The 21,944-nt window shown below is 36.7% G+C and overlaps 1 protein-coding gene across 3 annotated transcripts in view; it reads right to left on the bottom strand.

Moving 5' to 3' along the window:
• The window catches only part of CTNNA2 (catenin alpha 2), a 440,210-nt gene that overhangs the window by 93,788 nt on the left and 324,478 nt on the right, over positions 1-21,944 (bottom strand). For all 3 annotated transcript variants that reach the window (XM_062640068.1, XM_062640069.1, XM_062640070.1), the window contains 2 exons: positions 21,233-21,313; positions 5,614-5,766 (listed from right to left, as the gene is read on the bottom strand). In XM_062640068.1, coding sequence (XP_062496052.1) covers positions 5,614-5,766; positions 21,233-21,313 — 234 coding nt within the window. The remainder of the gene's footprint in view (positions 1-5,613; positions 5,767-21,232; positions 21,314-21,944) is intronic.

Below are 21,944 nucleotides of genomic sequence, written 5' to 3'. Positions count from 1 at the left end.
AGCTATCTTTAATATACTCATGATGTTTACTAGGAATTAAGAACATCTGTTGCCCACATAGGGAAGAAAGGCCTGGGATGGAAACTGAAACTAAAATGAGCAGATGAAACACTAGGACACAGAGGTAACCCACAGCTTTAATTTCACATAAAATCTCTCAACTTGAAGGGCTTGAATTTAACTAATCTATGACCTCCTTAACACTCCCTGATTACAACCAAGGATTATTATCTTCTGGATATTATTTCTTATCAAGCTTAATGTCAACTAAAAGAAAAATACAAGAATAAAAGCTGATTAATCTCTAAGAGGAAACCCAGGGATACATACATTTTTCATGGTGGAAGTTGGATTACAGAACCCATGAAAGAATATTGGCACTTTTTCTCCATAACCAGAAGCAAACAGCTAGTTGTATACTCTGATAATGCAGAGATGTGCACTTCAATAAAAAGAGATAGAGCATTTCAAGTATGGACAGTATTTGTGAATTATATCAATAAGAACATTCCTTGATCCTTGAACTAAAGTTGAAGAAATAAACAAGCCAATATTTTTCCTCTTAGGCTTGTTACTCTGGGCTTTGTCTTTCTTAGATGAAAATCCGACTCAGTTCATGAACTTATACAATATTTACAAAAGCACAAACAAAACATGTTTACATATTCCCTATGAAGATCACTAGTACTTCCTGAAAGTGAGCTCGAGTGCCACACTAAACTGTCAGAATTCCATTGATCTCAAGTGCATGCCAGATTTACACAGATGATCATCATTCCCTGAGAGGAAGTCTAGCATTGTGTACCTTATGAATCAAATACTCTATGAGCTTTTCATAGAATCATAGAGTCAAATAGGTTGAAAAAGACCTTTAAGATCAAGCTGAACCGTTACCCCAGGACTGCCAGCCCACCACTACACCATGTCACTAAGGGCAAGCTGATCTCCCCTCAAGATGTACCCATATGGCCGTCTCATGATCCCCACTTGCAGCCACCCGCTATCTGCCCCCTATTGTGGCCCACACTGTATAGCTGTCACCCGTACCCCCCATGGCTGCCCCTCACACCCCATGGCTGCTCCTGCTCTCCCCTCATGACTGCCCCTCACATCTCATGGCCACCCCTCACATCCCATGGCTGCCGTTGCTCTCCACTCATGATCTCTCCTCCAATAAATATCCGACAGATATTGCTGGCATGGAAAAATACTGGGTTGGATATGAGTTCTGTTACTGCTGATGTAAATGTAGATGAATTCACTGATGACCACCATAGTAAAATTTTCCTTCACACTTTTTCCTCTCACTACCAAATCAAGTAAACAGAGGTCACTGAGCAGGTCCAACTGCTTGTTGGGCATGCTGTGCATGCTAGCAGTGCTTATTTCCTTCTTATCTTCAGTGTGTAAGCCTGTTTCACATTTATGATGGGAAAACACACTATCAGTCTGAATTAGGAAGCTACAAACAATAGTTTTTGGAAAATGAAAGGTAGCTTGAATTGTATCTTATAAAGAAGTTCAAACACTCAGCTTCCCCCCTACCTTGGAATTGTAAAAGAAAACACCAACCCCCTAAACTCCCTAAATTAAGCCCAGTATCCTCTTCAAAATGGCAATTACATGGTCATGAGAAAATTAATAAAGACTCCAGCAAGCCTAATGGACAAAAGGACTATAAAACAGAAACAGAAATGCTGCAGTTAGTTTTCATCTGCTACAAATTACTATCCGGCCTCGGGGTACTACTGATTTGATTGCACTGTATCAAATTTTAATCACCATAAAACATTGCCTAACACAGCTCTTCCACCAGCCAAGTGTTCTTAGAAGATAACTTTGATTATTTTGGGTGTCTTCAGAAACCTTTAAGCTTGTATGAGATGAAACTCAGATACATGCAGGCTTAACAAAATTCTTCATGAAAATTAATGCAAAATTGGTAAGGCACTCACTTTTCAAAAGACGATTTTCAGCTGCTTCAAATATGGTGCTGCATGAGTTCATGCTAAAGAACAAAAATCCCCTTCATTCCGATTTTGCTGGAAATAAGTTTCAAGGAAGAATAACGCAACTGGATTTAACTCTTGTAAAAGTTCACTGATCACCATATAATGGAAGTTCTTCGATAAAAATATGCCATCCCCCCCCAATTTGGACTATAATTCTCTTAGACTTTTCTCCATCCTTGTGAGGATGAATGGAAAACGTGATCCAACCCACTAATTTAACTAGAAGGCTCTAACATCTGAATTTTCATGGTACTTACTTAAACCATGAACACTATGATTCCTATTGAAAGCAACTAAACAGCTAACTATCACGGTTCTTCAGTTTGCTGGATGCTGAATTTCATCTCCCAGGAAAACTGGTTTTACTTGATAATTTAATTTTGCAAGAAACAGTCCAGAGGCGTAAACGGTTAAACCAAGGGAGCTTTAGTAAACAGAATAATAAAAATTAATTAATTAGCCTCCATATAGAGCTTTGATGCATGCACTGAATAAATCTGAGCTGATTTATCAATCATGTGCCTTTGCATGGTAGGTTTAGAATTATCTGTCATTAACCTTATGCTAAAAATGTAGGTGCCTGGATGCAGAAGTTAAATGACTTCCCAAGGTCACATTTGAAGCTGGCAATACAACTCAGGCATTTACTGACTTTCAACCACTAGAGATAAATCTTTTAGAAACATTACAGGGATTCATGAGGTAAAGATCATGACCTGGAAAGGACCCATTACTTCTCTGACTTCAGTTTCAGAAGGTAGAACAGTTGAGAGCTGACTGCTGAAATACGGTTTGAAGAGAAGTTAGCCATCCAAGCCTGGAATGGTACCATCTAAATTCTGTTTTATTATCATTTTTTACCTCATCTACCTGTATGACAATGTGAGCCATTTGGACGATTTACATTATAGTTAAACTGGGTCTCATTCTTGAGCTGCTTTGCCTTCTTGGGCTGCTGGAGGGAGCCTGAGACAAGAAGGCTTCTAAATGTACGTATCACACATGAAGGGCCTCAAGATTCATGGGATGACACCTTACTCTGGGTTTCCAGCATAACCCACAGACAAAACTGGGTTTCAGTGTATGTCTAGAAAAATGAGAATTCATCTCATTATTATTGAATAATAATAATATATCTTATGATAATAGATCTTATTATTGAGTTGTTATTCTCACATGTAGCAAGTCAAATGAAAGGCAAAAGAGAAAACATTATGATAAGAACTCAGAGCGGAAAACATATGAATAGTGAAAATAGCTTTTAAGAGAAGATTTAAGTATTCCATAAGTTTCATTCTTACAGCATATGTTTTTGAAAATATTGCCTATGCAAAGAAAATGTTGCCATTTGTATTCATCAAATATCAAGAAATGCATTCTTTTTTTTTCTCAGAATGGTAAAATGTAGCTTTTATATATATATAAAAAAAAAAAGGATTATTTTTCCTGACCTTTTGATAGATGTTCTATTGAGCTCAGTAGAGTATTCAAGAAATTCAGATCCTGATTTTAAAATTAATGATTAATAGTATGGATTTTTCACAGTATTGAATTTGCGGTGCCAAATTCCTCTAACATAAGCAAGTGCAACTCCACGTAACTTCAGTGGAGCTGTGTTTGCATATATTAGCAAGGAATTCTGGCCCTGTGCCTGGGAAAGAATCTTACATTTCATAGTCACTTGATTATGTCTCATCTTTAAACCGCATTTTACTATTTGCAAAATACTTGACCCACAAAACCATAGAAGCCCATCTGCTAAGACATCGATGCGCATCATTAAGTAAAAAAGATGAAACTACTTTAACTGCAAAATTTAGTGCACAAGGGACATAAATCTATTCCAAATATTTATTTTCTTATGCAGTCTGCTGAACCTGAAACTTGGGTTTCAAATTTCCACTTGCACTAGAAATCAACTTCTTCAAGATATTTCATTACCCCAAACAGGATTAATCCGTAGAAATATAAGGCTAAGATCCATCCTTGGAAAACAGCAAGGATAAACCAACAAGCTAGTACCAGTTGTCAGAGACATACAAGAATCAATTAAGGATCTGCTTCTAATAGTCTGAAACAACCAAAATGGAATAAAAATACTAGGTATTATAGCCAAGACATTGTTACTATCTATCATCATTGTTTTACTGGTGGGGTACCTAAAGATGACCACATAATGTTCAAAATCAGTAACAAAGCTCTAGTTTGGACTAAAGTCTAATGTACTTTTAGGCTTGTAAAACCCTAGGACAGATAACTATAACCACTTTCTTGTTGAATTTAGAATCATAGAATTGTTTGGGTGGGAGCTCCAGTCACCAGGTGGCCATAACAACTCTTTGCATAATGCAGAGGGGTCAGGACTCAAAGCTGATGATAGTCCTGTGCTCCTCTTGCAGATTAAAGTATTAAATCTTATGGTATTCAGTACAGTATACATCCAGAGCTTCTAAACCCTGGGTGCCTACAAATCAAGTATAGCAAATATCCGACTCTCAGACCCTGAATGAGGTATCTTGACTCTGTTTTACACGTAGGAAGAGCAAGATGATACAGAACAGCACCTTATTCCCACTAAAAATACCCCCTCACACATATTTTGTCAGGGATCTGTCTAGCTTTTGTCAATAGTAACCAAGAAACCTTTACTTGTTGCTTCAGCTCAGGTACCAGAGAATTAGGATGATGTACATTTTAACAACAGAAGCCATTCAAAGTTATCATTCAATATTTGTCCAACCAGTAGTTCCCCAATAGTATTTTCCTCTGATAAAAAACACATGGCACGACCAGAAAGAAAGGATGCTGCAAAGGGGCTACATATTCTTCAAAACAATGCTAGTACAGATAAATCAATAGTGCCACATAATGATATCAAGCATATCACCAAGTTATATTTTTCCTCAAGAAAGACAAGCATTTTTCATCGTTTCTGACCTGTAAAAGGGCAAATTAAGATGAATATTATCATTATTTTGTTACAAATCCATTCTATGAGCATCCAGGTTTCAATCATCATGTTCTGTACTCCTCATGGTAGAATAGAGCTATTGCAGTATCACCCCTGAAGACCTAAAATTATGACCTGTTGCCTTTACGCAGCATATTTTTTCAGAAAGAGAATGTAAATATATATATATATATATACATAACACAGACCTTTCAAGAGTAAAACAGTCTTAAGACTGTGCTTTCGCTCTATTTTAGTTCAGATAAGCTAAGTCTAGAGCAGCCTTTGGCCAGTACTACATATAGTACTGTGAAGCAGCTATTTGTCTTTTTACTTAATAGAGATTGTGATTTATCCTACTGTTAGTAAATCTGAACAGAAATTTACCGTTTGTTGCTTGTGACTTTTGACAACGGAAACAGCAATTTTAACATGCTCAATTGCTTTAATGAATTACTAAAATTAAGCACGTGCTTCCCTCTGCCAGTCATCCAGACATTTGTTGTGCAATCACTGGGATACAGCTGACCAAAACTCCTGAAACCTGTGTTCCAGAAATGCTACCTCTTACATTTCAGCCAGTATATGATTTTTTCTGCCTCTCCTAGATAGGCAAGATGGAAATCTAGATGTATCAATAAGGTCACTTACCTCAACTAACTTGTTGGCGTGTTCACGGAAGACCTGAGCATACTCCTTCACTTCTTTCTCATTACCGCTTTTTGCAGCCTCAATGAGAACCAGTAATGGGACATTGGTCTCCAGGAATGAATCTGATATATGATCCATTACTGCCTTCCGTAGCTGTGACAAAATAAAGCAGATCAGTAAATGAAAGGCGAATTATCAATACATATTCTTACTGTGCTCATTTGCTACTTATATTTAAGAATTGATGTGTTACATCTCACAGCACTGTATAGGAGCTTGGCTTTTTCTTACTTTCTTTCTTTCAAGTCATACATATGCAGCAAGCATACAAATATCAAACACTTCAGGGCCTAGACTCTACAAAACCCTCCTGAGACTTGTGCTGACATACATCTAATCCTCCTGGACTGAGGGGATCTATATAAGATGACAGTGATTACCACATAATACATTGCAAATTGATGAGAATTGAAAGCTGCACACTACTTTAAAAAAAACAGCTCAGCTCACTTAAAAGCCAAGTACGGATTAGGGGGCTTAACTTCAAGCAACCATTAAAAATATTAGCCTGAATATTTCCAAGCCTTCTCTAATTCCTGCACTGAACAGTATTCTATGCAATAATAAGTATTTTGTTTAGCACATGCCTTGAGGTTCATATTCGCTTTCAAGCACCTCCAACAGGTATAATCAGAAAACCTTTCTAAGCCATTTTTCATGCAGATTAGAAAACATACTACAATTTATTCCAAAGGAAAAAAACACAACAACCATACAAGTTACTGAAGATTAAACACCTGTTATTTCATAAAAACATCTGTTTGAGACAGTATTAATGTTAGAAGGATGTCGCTAACTTCTTCTCTACCTTGTTAATACTAACTAATTAATGTCAAACTTCACTAAAATTCAAAAGACAGCCAGAAAGATGACTGAAATTCTAAGTAATTTTTCCTCGAAGCTTAATTGCTCTGTAGGATTATGGACCAGAAGCATTTTTAGCGTATTTTCTCCAATTTTTTTGGTTAACAAAGAAAAACTGCAGACTGAAACACAAGCTGTGAGCTATTCAGCCTGGAAGTCAGGCTAGCCATTAGTCTCCTGAAATCATGCATTTTTAGTTAGATGAAACATCAAGAAAGGCAATTTCCTCTATTTTGCAGTCCAGACAAGAAAGCTCTATCTAGACAAGGTGTCATCATAACACGCAATCATACTGAAAAACAGTATATTGCTAGGCACTGTAAATACATGATCCAAGATGCATTTGCTGTTCGAGATCAGCAATTGTCAGCTCTGTTTGAATAAGTAGAAAGGTAACTTTGAATATTTCCATCCAATCCCCCAGTGGTACAATAAAAACAAGCCAAGCAAAATAGCCTATATTTGTTTTCATGAGGTATTTCATTTATTTCTATTACAACTAAAGCTGCCAATGTGTTATGCAATTCTCAACCCCCCTTTAAAATTAATTCTACTCAGATTCTACCTGGAAAGTATTTTTCCACTTTCAGAATGATTAAAGGCACTCAGAATAGCTAACACAGTGATCCATAAAAATGGGTTGGGGGGGAAGAGACAAAAAAATAGAACGTATCAAAGAGACCTGACAACAGTTAGGAAGCTGGTGTGTGGTTGCTGCTACCTATTACATTATCACCTTGTACTGTCTTTTTCTTGCAATCCGCAGATATCCGCTTGCTGACCCTTATTTTATTCTTAATATTGAAAGCTCTTTCACACTGGCCTTTGGGACTGTTTACATAGCATCTCACACAATGAGATCCTGATCCATGAATAGTTTTCATAAGTACCATCTCAGTACACAGATAAACACTAATATTGCTCCAAGTATATCAAAGCATTGCACAAAAAGAAAATACAGTAAGATGTGAAGTGTCAGAGAACCGGGCACCAGCACAGCACTTTGCATCATATAGCTGATAGATTTCCAATCACTATGTATATCACTCATTCCCTACTAAATGAAAGATTTCATCTATAGCCAGCATTAAAGGAAAGATATTGCCAGAGAGGGTTTGTCTTGTGCTTGCTTCATCTCCTTTTGTAGATGTCCATTTCCCAGTGCTTGCTAGGAAACTGCTTCCAAGTTAGATGCTTCACTTTGGTACCTACAGTTTGATTTTTGGAAGCCTACTGTACCAAAATAGGCCAAATGGCAGTGTTTTCACACAAATGTTTAAAACAACCCCATGCAGTTTCCATCTCATTCTCAGGGAAAAAGCCTTAAAAAAAATTATTAGGCTTTTTTTTTTTAAAAAAAGAAGAAGCCTTAAAAATCCACTTCCTTGAGTTCAATACACATTAATAAAACCTACTATCTCCTGCATTGATAAAGTGTTAAATGAATACTGACATTTTCCTGTTTATGTCATTCCGTGAGAAGGTGTTTATTTCAAAGGGTTGTGTTCAGTGAACAAGCAATTCAATTTTTAATCAAGGTTGATGTGGTATAATAGATCTCATTATAACAATATGCCCATGGAACTGTGAGAAAAGTCTCATGATGTTTAAGGAAGCAGCTCATTTTCATCAATATTACCTTCTATCTACAACCACATACCAGAAACCAATAAAAAGGACAGTAAGAGCATCAGCTAACCAGCAATTTGTGGTTTACAATTGTACATATACAGTAGAGTTATATCCGAATCAAAATGGGTGAATAAAATGGATATCTTGTTTCTAATGGTAACTGTATGCTACCTTCTTAGGTTCATAGCAGCAGCAGCTGAAAAAAACCCTGAATTCTGACTGTCACTTTTGATAAATATAAAATTAACAAATTCTGTTTCCCTTTGCTGTGTTAATCATAGATGTCAGTAGCATATTTCTGACCCCTTTTGTAAACACGCACTATAATTTTGTTGGAAATTGATTATCCGAGTTTTAGGATGCCTTTGCATTGAAGTTGAAAGGTACAGTAAATGGTTTTTATATACACAGGAGACCACAAATTTTGCTATCCTTCACCAGAAGCTGTAAAGAATGAGTTGACAAAGTCATTTGTTAAATGTGACAGGAGTATGAACATAAGACATTCATCCAACAACTCAAATGGATACATGACAAGGTAATATTAATAGCACAAGACAAGACATTTAAAAGTATTAGCTCACCATTACCAGTCTATTTGATCCAAATAGGGCTATTCATCAAGGTAAATAACTACTGGAAAACTAATCTTGTATGCCCCTCTGCATACTGCAACAAAGTCCAGTCAAAGCGATGGCTTATGCATTGGGATATTTTACTGTTTTGTAGAGGTAACATCAGTTTAGAAGGGAATGGGAGAAGTCTGTGACTTGAATTTAAATGGTCATAAAACACGCAGCAAACCCACATTGAGTTTTATTCTAAAACCAGCATGAGACTCTGCACATACGTATATTAACAAATGTCTTTGCAATGCCTTAATTTAACCTGCATTCTGATGTAAATATTATGACACAAACTATTACTCATAAGATAATGCTTTAGGGTTTTTTTGTCCCTACTGATTTTTTAAACTAGAGGTGACTTCAAAGGTGTGGGTAGTTGCCACTACATGAAACTCCATTTCTTAGAGGATAAAGCACATTAAATAAAGGTCTTGCTTAATTCATTTTGTTATGGAGAAAATGTTATTAATTAACATATAGCTAAAGAATAATAGGTTTGCCAGACCAACATAAAGATATAAAAGGAAAACATCCAGACCTGCAAATATTTTTAGAAGTATGAATGGTGTAGCACAAGGCAGATTTTATGTCTTTCCAGTTCAGTCAATTTAGTCAGTTTATGGTGCAGTCAGTTGCTGGTTTTGATAGCATCATGTTCTACTGTTCTAAGCACTATTTAGGGCTGGTTTATCATTGTCAGTTCGCAGCTATAATTGAGCTCAGAGAGGTTAAACTGCCCACTGAAATGATGTTTTCCATGGCTATATAACAATTTTAGAACCAAAATGTCTCAGCGCTACTAACAGTCTAGTCAGAATTGAATGTCTAATCCTGACACTGGAATGTAAAGTCACAGCAGGAGATTAATGACTCTAACAGATTGTTAAACTTTATAAAGACTGGCAGTATAAAGCTATCTGTAACAAAAGTTTACCAAGGAGCACCTTATTCACCATTTGCTATTGAAAGTGCATTACAAGCTGAACCCAACTCTAGTTTGCACCTGCAGAGCACTCAGAAACAGGTGTTAATTTAATTGAAATAGATGAAAATAAAGCTGTTTTCCATTGCAGTTAAAGTGTCTCTCCTCTAATATGCTGTGAAATTGAGTTCTGGAGAATAAGACAGTGACCATAAGAAGCTACTGCAGTTTAATGTTAAAGAGAAAGGCTCAGTCGATTCTGCACACTAGAACCCCTGAAGATGCAACCAAAAAATGACAGACTGGAGGATATGGATGATAATGACATCAATTGTCTTGGTAGATTAAACAGCAAAATGATTAACATTGAAAGCATGCATCACATTTGGACATCCAAACTACCTAAATATATTTAAGATTTGAGCTAAGACAAAAAACTAGGAAGAAATGCTGTTACAATACAAAGACTGATCATAGTTCTTCATATATTTTTCTGTGTGTGTAAGCTTTTTTCTCTCTAAAAAGAAAATTCTCTAGTCAGGAAAAGACTAGAGAAGAATTTACTAATAGAAAGCAACTTGGAGTGTCAACTTTTGGCCAGAAATTTGAAAGAGCATAAGACACACATGATAAAATATTCCTCCTGGTCATACGTCACTACAATGGATTCCTCAAAACACTATATGGCCAGAAGCACTGAACCACCTAGGTACCAAGTACTTAGGTACTTTATCCCCATTGATTTAACGGCGTTTTTTTGGGGGGTGGGGAGAGCAGGGGAGTGGTTTCTCAAGTTTTGTGACCTAGAAATTTTATACTGCCTTTAAAAAAACAACATTTTTCAGCAAGAGCAAGCCTCAGGCTTGCTAACATTAGTGTAGGTACATAGAGAAAAATGTGCAAGCTTGGAGGCCAGACATCCACATACCCCCCCAAACATATAAATACTGTCGGGACAAGAAGTCTGCTTTGTTTCATGTCTGGATAGAACAATAAAATCCCAGTGCTGATTGGAATGCTGGGATAGTACCAAATATTTTTAAGATCATTAAAAGATAGAGGATAATACAGAGATTGTCACCAAAAAGTGATGGAAAGACAGGACAGAAGACCAGGTAGGGACTGAATAGTGAGTGGAAAGAATAGTGAAGTCAAAATAATTCAGAAGTGAAAGAGAGTGATTAATCTTCACATTCTGTATGACCTAGAAGGGTAGAGCTGAGACAGGGAGAGTATGGAAGGATGAAGAACAGGATATTACATGTAGGAACAAAGATGGCAAAGGCTGTAGGATATTACTCCAGCAGAGAAGAAAAATACTGTTGTGAAAACTGACTGTATAGTGTCACAAATGTCACCAAGACTGAAAGTCTTGAGGGTCTAATGTAGAGGAGGTGTGTCGAAGAGGAAGGTAACAAGGAGGAATACAAATAATGGATTAAACATCCATAGATTAAACCAAGAACCACAACACATTATGGATCTTTGTGTATTGTGTCAGGCTCTTGAAATGAAATTTAAACCAGGTAGAGTGGCTTTGCAGCTTTATGTTTTTTTTATAAATATGGTAATTAAAGAAAACAGGAACAAAACTGTTTTGGAGAGGTTAAATAGCTATTTGCTCACAAATGGGAAGGAAGTTGACTATGAAAACCCTTCATGAAATTACCTTCACTTAAAACCAGTTTGATCCAATAAGCTTTGGAAGGTTAATAGGGTAAGTGTTACGCATGTCCAACTTGCATTCCCACCTATCCCAGCTGTAGGACCAGGCTGGCATACTAAATATTATCGCCAGCTTCTCTAAAACCAAGACATTTACTCCCATTGAAAGCTGATGTCAGCTGTCTTTGGTAAACCTGGAGTTCCAGACAACTGCTGAAACAAGGTCAAAAACTGTTTTTTGCAGAAATGAATTTCTCATGATCCTTTCCAAGAGTCACTCAAAGTCACAAAGCGATCCCACCCCATGGACAGAGATGATTGAAACCTGACACTATCAAATGTTATCCATACCTTCAAAAAAGCCCTTCCTGCAGTGAGTTCTGGTTTGTGTTTTTTGCTTTATTCCAGTTTTATTTTCATTTTATTTTGTTTTCTTCTCTTTTGAAGCAATTGCTGCAAGTCAAAATCTGAAACCAACACTTTTTATGTTGCTGGTTGCTTAATAACAAATAACAGTAATGCGATTTAATAATACTTTAGAAATAGTGTTACAGAACAAAATTAATGTCAATTAAGAAAAAAATGCAATCTTGAAATCCCATCTGAAAATTAAATTTTATTTTCTTCTCCATTGCTCATAAATGCATTAAGAGAACAGAATTATAGAAGCCTTTGGAAAAAGACTGTTTGCTATTTATAGTGCTCCCTACCTAATGCTATTGCATCATTGATAATTAACACCAATATTTGAAGCTGTATTTACGAACTTCTATAAGTTTCTTTACCTGATGTGACTGCAGGTCATTCTCTAGCTGACACTACAGAATGGGGAAAGCTTCTTTATGTAAAAGTATTACCAACAAATGTCTTGTAATAGTTTTGGGGGTTGTGGTTTTGTAGTTGAGATTCTCCCTCATTTACCATGCCTCTCCTTAAAAAGGAGCTTTAAAAGCTCCATACTTACTCCTCTGCAGTGATTACAGAGCCGTGCATCTTCTAAAGCTCCTGGAGTGAGGACAAAGATTTGTTGAAATATGTCAGCTTTTATGAAGACTCATTATTTGAGGAATAATAGACAAACTATGTGCAGTGATCTAACACAACGTATGGCTGTTACTGAGATTTGCCTCATAATTCCTCACAAGGCACTTGGAACAGCCAACCCTCTGTGCTCACAACAATCAGTTGTGTTCCCATTTCAAAACCAGCTATAGCTACTATACTCTTTGGATTTTGCCAGACAAAAATAATCCATCCTAAGTATCATGTCACAGATCAAAGTTCCCTTCATTTGATGAAAATGTTACACACTGTAGCCTTACACAAAACTACCTGATATGGGTCTGGTTTCCTGAAATAGAGCACCATATGTGCATCAGTAAACATTATGTGTAGAGTAAATTAAACCAAGCCTTATAATTAGGCAGCAAGGAAATTACTGCAGACCTGAAAGAGTAAATCAGCAGTATTAAACCACTCTCCATTTCCTCTGAAGCACTTCTGAGCACCATAAAAACCTCAATGTCACAGCGATAAACATCCAGAAGAAATGTTTTTTGAGGGACATGAAGACATGTGCATTCAAGTAAGTTCAAGTCAAAATCACAATTAACTGCAATTTAAATAACAGTTCATTGCCTCTAAGTTTTTTAGATCAGATTTGTAGACACTTGTCTAAAAATCCTTTGCTAAAGTAAATAAACCAGTTGATCTAGCAATGGAGCAGACAAAAAGTGGTCGTTCTATTGAGCAGCAACCCTGGGGGTTTACAGTTCTTTCAGTTCAAGCTGGTGAAGTTCAGAGCAAGTTTACTTCTGTGGTTTTAAGGAGTGTCTATGAATTCAGTGAAAGCTGAAAGAGTAGAGGAATTGATAAAGGGGAGCTTTATTATCTCTGCTTTATAAGCCAGTATTACACACAACTCCTGTCTAATATCTTTGTACAAGCTGCTAGAGAAACCTAGTGAAGAAGCACTGATGAATACGCAACACAGCACACCCGTAGTAAGTGAATACAAGAAAGACACATGCAGAGCTGGCACAGAAATAAATCTGTATTAGCATTTGGTGGATTGCTTTCAGGAAGCCAGCTTCCAGATTTCCATAATCAAGAGCACCAGAGTCATTGCAGGTGAAGCCATAACCTAATGAGGAACAAGTAACATGTGATGAGTTTCTAAGGCCACAGATGGCCTTAGGTTCAAAGACATTTAGACTGACTTATGGCTGGCTCACTTTAAAAAACGCCAGTGTTTTGACAAGAAGTATTTTCATGCAACAGAATGGGGCAATATCATGAATCACACCACTCTTTCCCTTGTGAACAACTGGTACGTCATAGACTGGTTTAGGTTGGAAGGGACCTTAAAGATCATCTAGTTACAACCCCCTGCTATGACAATATAGCACAACCTTAGCAAGATTCCTGTGGGTCATCTATTTAAGTATGACCTTGCTCAAATTTGCCTTCTCAAAATAAAACTTAAGTAAATATTCATGCAGGACTGAACCTTCTTGGATATTCTGCTACTCCTTAACACTTGCATGAGGATTTGCATCTTCAAAATACTTTATAATCCCTCTCACAAATTCTCACAGTGTTATGCAAGCTAGTAAGATCCATGGCCTGTTCTCTCTCTGTTTTTAGCCCTCTTTAAATTATACAGATCTTGAATTAAGAAAAGTCACCTTTAGGATTTAAAACCTTAACTAGTGCCCTGTCTGCAACTTCAGAACTTACTTTTACACTAATGAGAGTCAGAATTTGCTTCCCCAGCCCTCCTAGAAATACACCTATTGCAGTGTTGATTGGTTTTATAGCTTGAAAGTAAAGGGACTATCCACATAAACCTACCTTTAGGCTTCTATCCTTTTGGCACCTAAATTAGGAAGCAGACTCTTCATAAAACTCTACACATAAAGAAAAAAGAGCTTTTGCAAAATGCATCCTTGAAAGCCCAAACCAGCCTCTGAAGGTGAGCTCTCTCTTGATCATATAGGAGATTAAAGGAAAACCAGTTTCTTTATATTATCACCCAATTTCCTAAGTTGACATCAGCTGGAGTGAATTCTCAGGATTCTCCCCCCCTCTCCATCCCCTCAATATGTTTTTATTTCTTTGGGTGTGCTGTTCAGCTTCTTGAAGAAGCTGAAAGGAGTTGGTTATTTAATATCTATTAAGTTTGATTAGAATTGAGTTACTGTTTTCTTCTGAAGATCTTGGTCTTGTTTTGCTTTCTGAGCACTCATACTTCCCTTAGGCTTCTATTGTAACATACAGATGCTGTGTACCTCTTATAGTTGGTACAAACAGAATACATAAGTTGAGGGCAGAGTCACCTTCAGAGGCAACTTCACTTTTCTGTGTTTCAGATCATTCTTCTAAAACTGGATAATAACTCTTGTCTTCAAGAGAATTGTAGAAGGGAGAAAGGATAAAAAAAAGAATGAATTCAGTATATGACAATTCAGGGTAGCAAGATTGAATTCCTAGGTGCCACTGGCTCTCCCTACAGCACTTGACAAGTCATCTGGTCTGTATATGTGACAGTACCTTGGCTGCAAAATGATAATGATAAAATTTCCTCTTTTGGAGGGGGTCCCATTTTTTCCTCAAAGCATTCACATACTGCAAAGAAACAAGCTCTGCATATACTTAGAGAGAAATTTAAGTCCAGACCCTGAAATCATTATTATGTAAGTGCCTAGCCACAATACAGTTTGCATTGTATGGATAAGCTGTGATAAAAATGTGTTCCAATAGAACACTTTTTTTTTTAAGCTTTAGGTGTCCCCTTAGTCTAATTGTATGAGCTAATATTAATGTCTTTTATTCTGAGAGTCTTGCTAGAGTCCATGTCAGTTTTTGGCAGGTTTCAAAGTGCTAAACATTTTTGGGTTTACCGCAAATAGCATTCATAAACAGCACTGATACAACTTAATCTATGTGGAAGTGACTGATATAAAGAGCAAATGGAGATACGCTGCCTTTCAAGAGCTAGGAAAAAAGATACGACAAATAAGCTGAAGAACATTACGAAGCCTGTTATCTAATTCAAACTGCTGTAACCCATATTAGCAAAAGTATATGGAATTGTAAGTACTTTCAGAGACCTATGAAGTAGGTAAAAACTGAGGATGATCAAGAAGTTCTTCCCAAGATCTTTCTTTTGTCAAATTTACATAATTACAAATATATAAGTAAATTACAGATGTTTGTCTCATCGACCTTTAACTTTTGAAAGTTTGACTTATAGTCTCACATAGCTACTGAAACAGTACAAGGACAAAGGTAAGGAGTATAGTAATTGTAGCTGTGCAATTGAAGGGAGGTATGCTAGTGGATATGACTGATAACAGACTAATGAATACCATATCTATAGTCCACCAGGTGTCTTACAAAGGTATGAAAATGACCAATCAAAAATACATAAGGGTCATGTGAAAGGATGTACTAACTACATGATAAATAAAGAATTGATTAGAGGTATAAAAAGGGCAAATATGACATATATATATATATTTAATTTGGCTGCTGCAAAGTGTAACTGAACAAGTCTGAGTGTGTGGCTTGTAGAAAGACATGCTAGCACAAGCATTATGAATACTAGTTTATGCCCAAATGGCTGAATCTAATCCTGAATACCCAAAAGTGTGTCAGCACTCATAGGGTGCTAGTAATGGCTATTGGGAAAAAGCAGGCACTTAGAAGAAAGAATCAATATTCTAACCTCCATCAATATTTGTAAGAAAGAGGGAGACAACTCATTCAAACCTATACAGAAATCATGGAAGTGCCTATCTTCCAGCTTTCAGCCTACAAAGCAGATGCAATTAAAGAATCAATAGCAAGGACAAACCACAGCTACACCTGAAACCCATTCTTAGAAGATCATATGGGAAAACAAGCACCATGTCACTGCAGAGAGCATACTGAAGGATACTGCACCATGTCTTGATCACAAAGGCTTTTGTCTCTGGACTGATTTTCTGAGGAAATGAGGCTTACTACAGAAATTCCATCAATTCTTTAAAATACGTTTTAAAGTATTGGCCAACTTTAAAACAGTCTGACAAACAGAAAAGGTCTTGAGGATGCTAAATAGCTTGAGTCTGATGATAAACTGTCTGGGTAGGGCAACAGTGACCTGAATTAGAGTCCTATGGAGGTAAATTTGTTATGAGAACTCAGCTGCTGGCTGGCCAGTGTACCAACATAGGTACCAGCTGTCTGACCCCCATGTGGGTACCAGCTGGCCACTTGGCAGAGCAGATGCTAAAACCAGCTTCACATCTTCCTGCATCTCACCAACCAGCCTGGAAGTGAGCTACAGCAGATGAGGAAGCAGCAGAGAGAAGGAGAGATGCAAGAAAAAAAGAATAAATCAGAAATAAACCTGAAAATCAGAGACCATAGGAAGGACCTGACATTATTGCTATAGAAAGCCTTATAAAGACGGTACAATGCTATACAAAGGAAGGCTTCATTAATTCAGGTGGCTGCAATCCTGTTTTTCAGTCCTGTGATTACACAATATGTATTCCTCAGAGATTTGCCTTTGGGAAAGGCAATCTGAGAAAAAGACATTTTTTTGACAAAAAGAAATGGTAAATCAGAATGTTTTGCCTCAGAGAATGGTGTCAAGAATTCATCTCGCCATGAGATCAAGCACAGTTCTTCGAGTCCAGAAATGATGACAGCTTTCCATACTCAAAATCACTGCCCTAGCTACCAACTGTATATGCCTAATAATACAATGCTGATGCTATTTTGTGGTATTTGCTCAGAAGGTTGAACTGGACTGCACCCAAGAACACATTGTCTAAGGCCACTAAACAACAACCAGATGGAAAAAAAAGCCTTTTGACACTGCACACTTAGACTCAGACATCTAACAATAGTATTAATTTCTGTTAGACATCCATTCCATTAAAACAAAAGCCCAGTGCATCAGTCTGAACATTAAAAGTATTTGGCAAAATGCAAATGGTAATGCAGTTATTTCTGAACTTTCTACTTCACAGGTCCTATTAAAATATTTTGCAATAAAGTTTTGCTGCATAAAACTGCAAAGAGAAACAGAAATCCAGCTGTAAGATTAATTTTTTTGCTTTCTTGTCAATTAGAATGAAACCTGAAAATTTTAAATTATCAAAATGTCTTAAAACAATAGAAAACTTTCTTGAAAATTCTGAGAATTTGGTTTTATTTGTTAATATTTAATTATATTCACAAAAATATTCATATTTATATCTGCACTTATATTTAAATTTATATTTAAATGCATTTTTAAATGTATATTTATATGTTTATTTATATTTATATTTATATTTATTTGTATTTGCAATGCTAAGCTAAAATTAACAGCTAAGTTTTCAAAATGAACATCTGAAACTACTGAAAAAAATCCAAATGTGAATTTTGAATTTTAAAAAATTATTTTCAGATTCAATTTCTGGCTAATTCCTGATGATTTTCAGTTTCAAACAAAGTGAAACTTTTCTGTTCAGCATTTATTTCATACAGTATTCCTAAGTAGCTTTAGCAACGACATAAACCAACCAGCAGGTGAATGAATTCTCCTTAACAGCTGCATGAGAGCATCATTTCCAGTATAAACTGAGAATCACTAGTAAAGAATCTTCCTATGTCTTTACAGCTCCTTCCACTTGGAGGCACATGAAGCATTAGTCTGGCTTGAATGGACAAGAATGAAGAATTATTTGATTTCAATCGACTGTGAAGAATACTGCAGGCAGGCTGCTCTGTTAAAATGAATAGAAGTACAGATATCTGCTTTTAAAGAGAAAACTAATGGCTTTGGTTATTATACCTTGCAGGGAAACCGACTGGCTAATACAGCCTGAACAAGCTCAACTGCTCAACTGGAACATGACACAAGGCAAAGAGACAATGGCAGCAGGGCAGGAGGCAGCAGCACTAACAGGTGGGCCACCAGTGGTGGTGACAGCAGAACAGCTGGTGCCCTGCTCATACAACTCCAAATGATCTATAAACATGTTGGTCCTCACTAGGCATCCAGTCTGTATGTCAGCCAAACTCTTTGGTGTGTCCTTCCTGCTTATCTTTACTTCAATGTCACAGCAGAGCTGCAATGCTGGGGATCCTGTGTATGCGTGCTGCTTTATGACTAGCTTTAGTATTTAAACTATATGTTTAGTATCTTTATTCTTCCCTATAGAGGTAAAACAAAGAAAGAAAATAACGGGCATCAACAAGTACCCTGCTGCTGATATAACTTCCTGTACTACACAATGAAATATGCTATTGTTTAGCTTTTAGGTTTGTGGTTTTCCCTTTTTACTTATTTATTTTTTTGTGTGACAGACTTGTGTACCAGGGGGAAAAAAGACCCCATATCCTTCCAATTGGCACAAGTTATTATCAGACACAGAAATCTGTGCTTTATCAAAATTGTTCAAAAGCAAGTAAGAAATGGCAGCGGAAAGCTAATGGCTGGTGAGACTTGTCTGCTTCCAAGAACTCGTTCAGTCTGACTTAGGTTGATGTTCTTACTGGCAGTTTATATTAAGATACATAATTAGATGTCCACATTAGTTTTCCAATGCCCATGAGAGGTTAAATGATGAGTATAAAAGGTGTAATTCCATTAGAATAGGAAATATGGATGTGCCCGTAAATCATGGAAGGGAATTTTAGCACCTTGTATCCCATCCACAATCATTTCACATGTCTGTGTGTTCTGTAGCTAATAGAATAAAATCTCAGGAATAAAGAGCTATGTAACCCATGGACAGAAAGAAAAATCAGTCTTAGATGGTTGACTACTGAAGCTTCACAAGGGAGCCTGACTACCAAATGAAATATATATACCTTCTTCATTACCAAAACATATTTTGTAGATTGTTTTATGATGGTAACATTAAGCTTCCTAAATCTGACGAGCAAGCTTCAAAAGGGATCATTAAAACCAAAAGGCATTATGGCATTCAAAGTTGGTTGTCTCTCCCATGATTTAGCCCAAAATAGAAAGACCAAAATAGCATAACACTGCAATCTCAACTGTGGTTCATTTCTTCTTAATCTTCAAGCCTCTCTACCGATGCATTAAACTAAACCCTCACTGACATCTTCACATTCTGAAATTTAGGCAGGTCTGGATAGACACGCAAATGTATACTGTTGATTATGTATTTGATGAAGCAGAACACTGATTATGATTCTAAAGAACAATGATTTATAGTCAGAATACAAGTTGATGAAAGCAGACTCCATCTTCCTCTATGCTTGTGCAAAAACCTAGCACAATTATGATCTGATCTTGATTAGTTTACTAGCAACTGCCACGATTTAATAAACATTATACCTACATGATTAACTTTCATAAATATCAGAAATTATATTAAAAGCTTCATCCCAAGCAGGAAACTATTATATATTTTCTTCATTTTACCCACATAAAGAGCTCTAACCTTTCTGAGGTTGAATTCAACACCCTTGGGGCTGAATATACATGAGAAGCAGACAGTTTATTAAGAAAGGTGCCATTTTTATATCACGTTTCAGAGTAAATTTGGCTTTAGAGATGAGTAATTCAGGCAACTGCTGAGAGCCTCACACAGAACAGCAACTCCTGTGTTAGTCTGCTACTTCCTTCAAGCAATAAGAACAGAGGTGGGAGGCAACACATGGTACAAACTCCACTGCAGAACCTAGGATCCCACAAATTTGGAGGTCAGAACAGCAGAGATCTTTCTTCTGTGATTAGCTAAGCAACAGATGTGATTCTAGGTTTTATACAGGAGAGACAATGATTCATATTGTCTGCAAGTCCATTGCAATATCATTTTTTATTTCAGAAATAAGGCCTGAGAATATGATCCTAAACACGTCTGCTGAAGGTTAAGGAAGAGATGAAATGGGCTGGGTTTTAGCAGTGTAGAGCAATGATTTCAAAATGCCTATAAGGGGCCACTCTTTCTGAAACTATCACGTTGCAAACAGGCATCTGAAGGTATATTTAAGTCTTTACTTGGTCTTGTGTACTTGTGGATTTTAGATCACTTTCATAGAGGTAACCTTTGATTGGCAAGGTACATAGAGAAACCTACAGAGGACTTCTCCCCTTTGACAATGTCCCTTCTATTTGTTTCCAACTCAAATTTTCTGAACAAATCTCTCAGTCTTATTACCAAACACAATGATAAACGTAACACAAAAAAGTCAACCTATATGGTTTAAACCATGCTTTGCAAGTACTCATGGAATTATAGAATAGTTTGGATTGGAGGAATCTTTGAAAGTCATCTAGTCCAACTCCCCTGCAATGAGTTGGGACATGAACTAGATTGGGATGTTCAGTGCTCCATCAAGCCTGGGCTTGAATATTTCCAGGTCTGGGGCATCTTCTACCTCTTTGGGCAACCTGGTCTTTATCAAGCTTCTTATATTCTTAGGATCTTTATTTAATATGAAACTTTAGAATTTTTCTTTGAAAATATTCTGCTTTTACAAACTCTTTCATATTCTGATCATTCCTGTTATTTCATAAGAGTATTCAAATAAATACAAATAAGCACATATGCCAGTGTTTTTATGATGGGTTGCTGGGCTGCAAAGGCAGTGAAGGTCTGGCCAATCTGCCTACCCTCCCACATACTGAGACCACTGGGGACTATACGTGGAATGTGTTTCAGTCTCACTATTTTTTGGCTCAGGAAATACTACTCCTTTTCTTAATGTCATGTGTAATGTAGTGTCATTTCTAAATAAGGACATAAATTTTTTATACCTCTCCAGGTAGCAAAAACAGTCTGAAGTTGAAAAGCAATGACTTCCTCGGAAAATCATTATAAAAGGCATATGTTACCTGTCTTCGAAGGTCTCGTGTTTTCTTGGTCATCTTGTCAATAGCAATGTTGAGAGGGTCTCCTTTCTCCTTCCTTCCAGTCTGTTAAAACATGAATATTTTGGAGTTAGAGAAAAATACTCCAGAAAATACACACTTTAACAAGAAAACCCAAACCAACAATACAGATTTATAAAAGCAAATCTGTGCATCTCTTCTTGTTTGCTTCCATCAAGTTATTATTTCCAATATAATGTTTTTAACATGTTTATGTGTGGGGGGCATAGCAGATTATTTTAAACCAATCCTAAAATGATAGCAAGAAAGATTAAGGTGACTCACTGGGGAGTTCACCAATAAATAATGTACATATATTTTAGCCTATACTCCAAAAATCTGGCAAAACCTTTCACTATAAAACAAATGTTAAGAGTTTCTAATCTCCATCCTGCCAGGCACTGGGAATGTTAAACATGATAATAAGCAGCAACACAGCTTGAGGACAGAAGAAAAATGGTCCCTATGCCTGTAACAGGACTCATATTGGCAGACGTTAAGTGCAGTATAAAGAAGAATTCCACTTAAAAGACTTTCCTGCAGGAAGCCTCAAAGCAAAAATCCTCACAAAGATTAAAAAGAGTGAAAAAAATCTTTTTTGTGGCTCATAACCAATGAAACCCCATATTTTTTAGGTTCAGTGGTACAAAAAGCATTGAGTGACTTTGTTAGCTGT

Source organism: Pezoporus occidentalis, unplaced genomic scaffold (assembly GCF_034315485.1).
Source record: "Pezoporus occidentalis ecotype Australia unplaced genomic scaffold, CSIRO_AGI_Poc_V1 ctg63, whole genome shotgun sequence".
Lineage (NCBI taxonomy): Eukaryota > Metazoa > Chordata > Aves > Psittaciformes > Psittacidae > Pezoporus > Pezoporus occidentalis.
The sequence above is the reverse complement of the archived record's forward strand: the minus strand, read 5'-3'. Positions and strand labels throughout refer to the sequence as shown.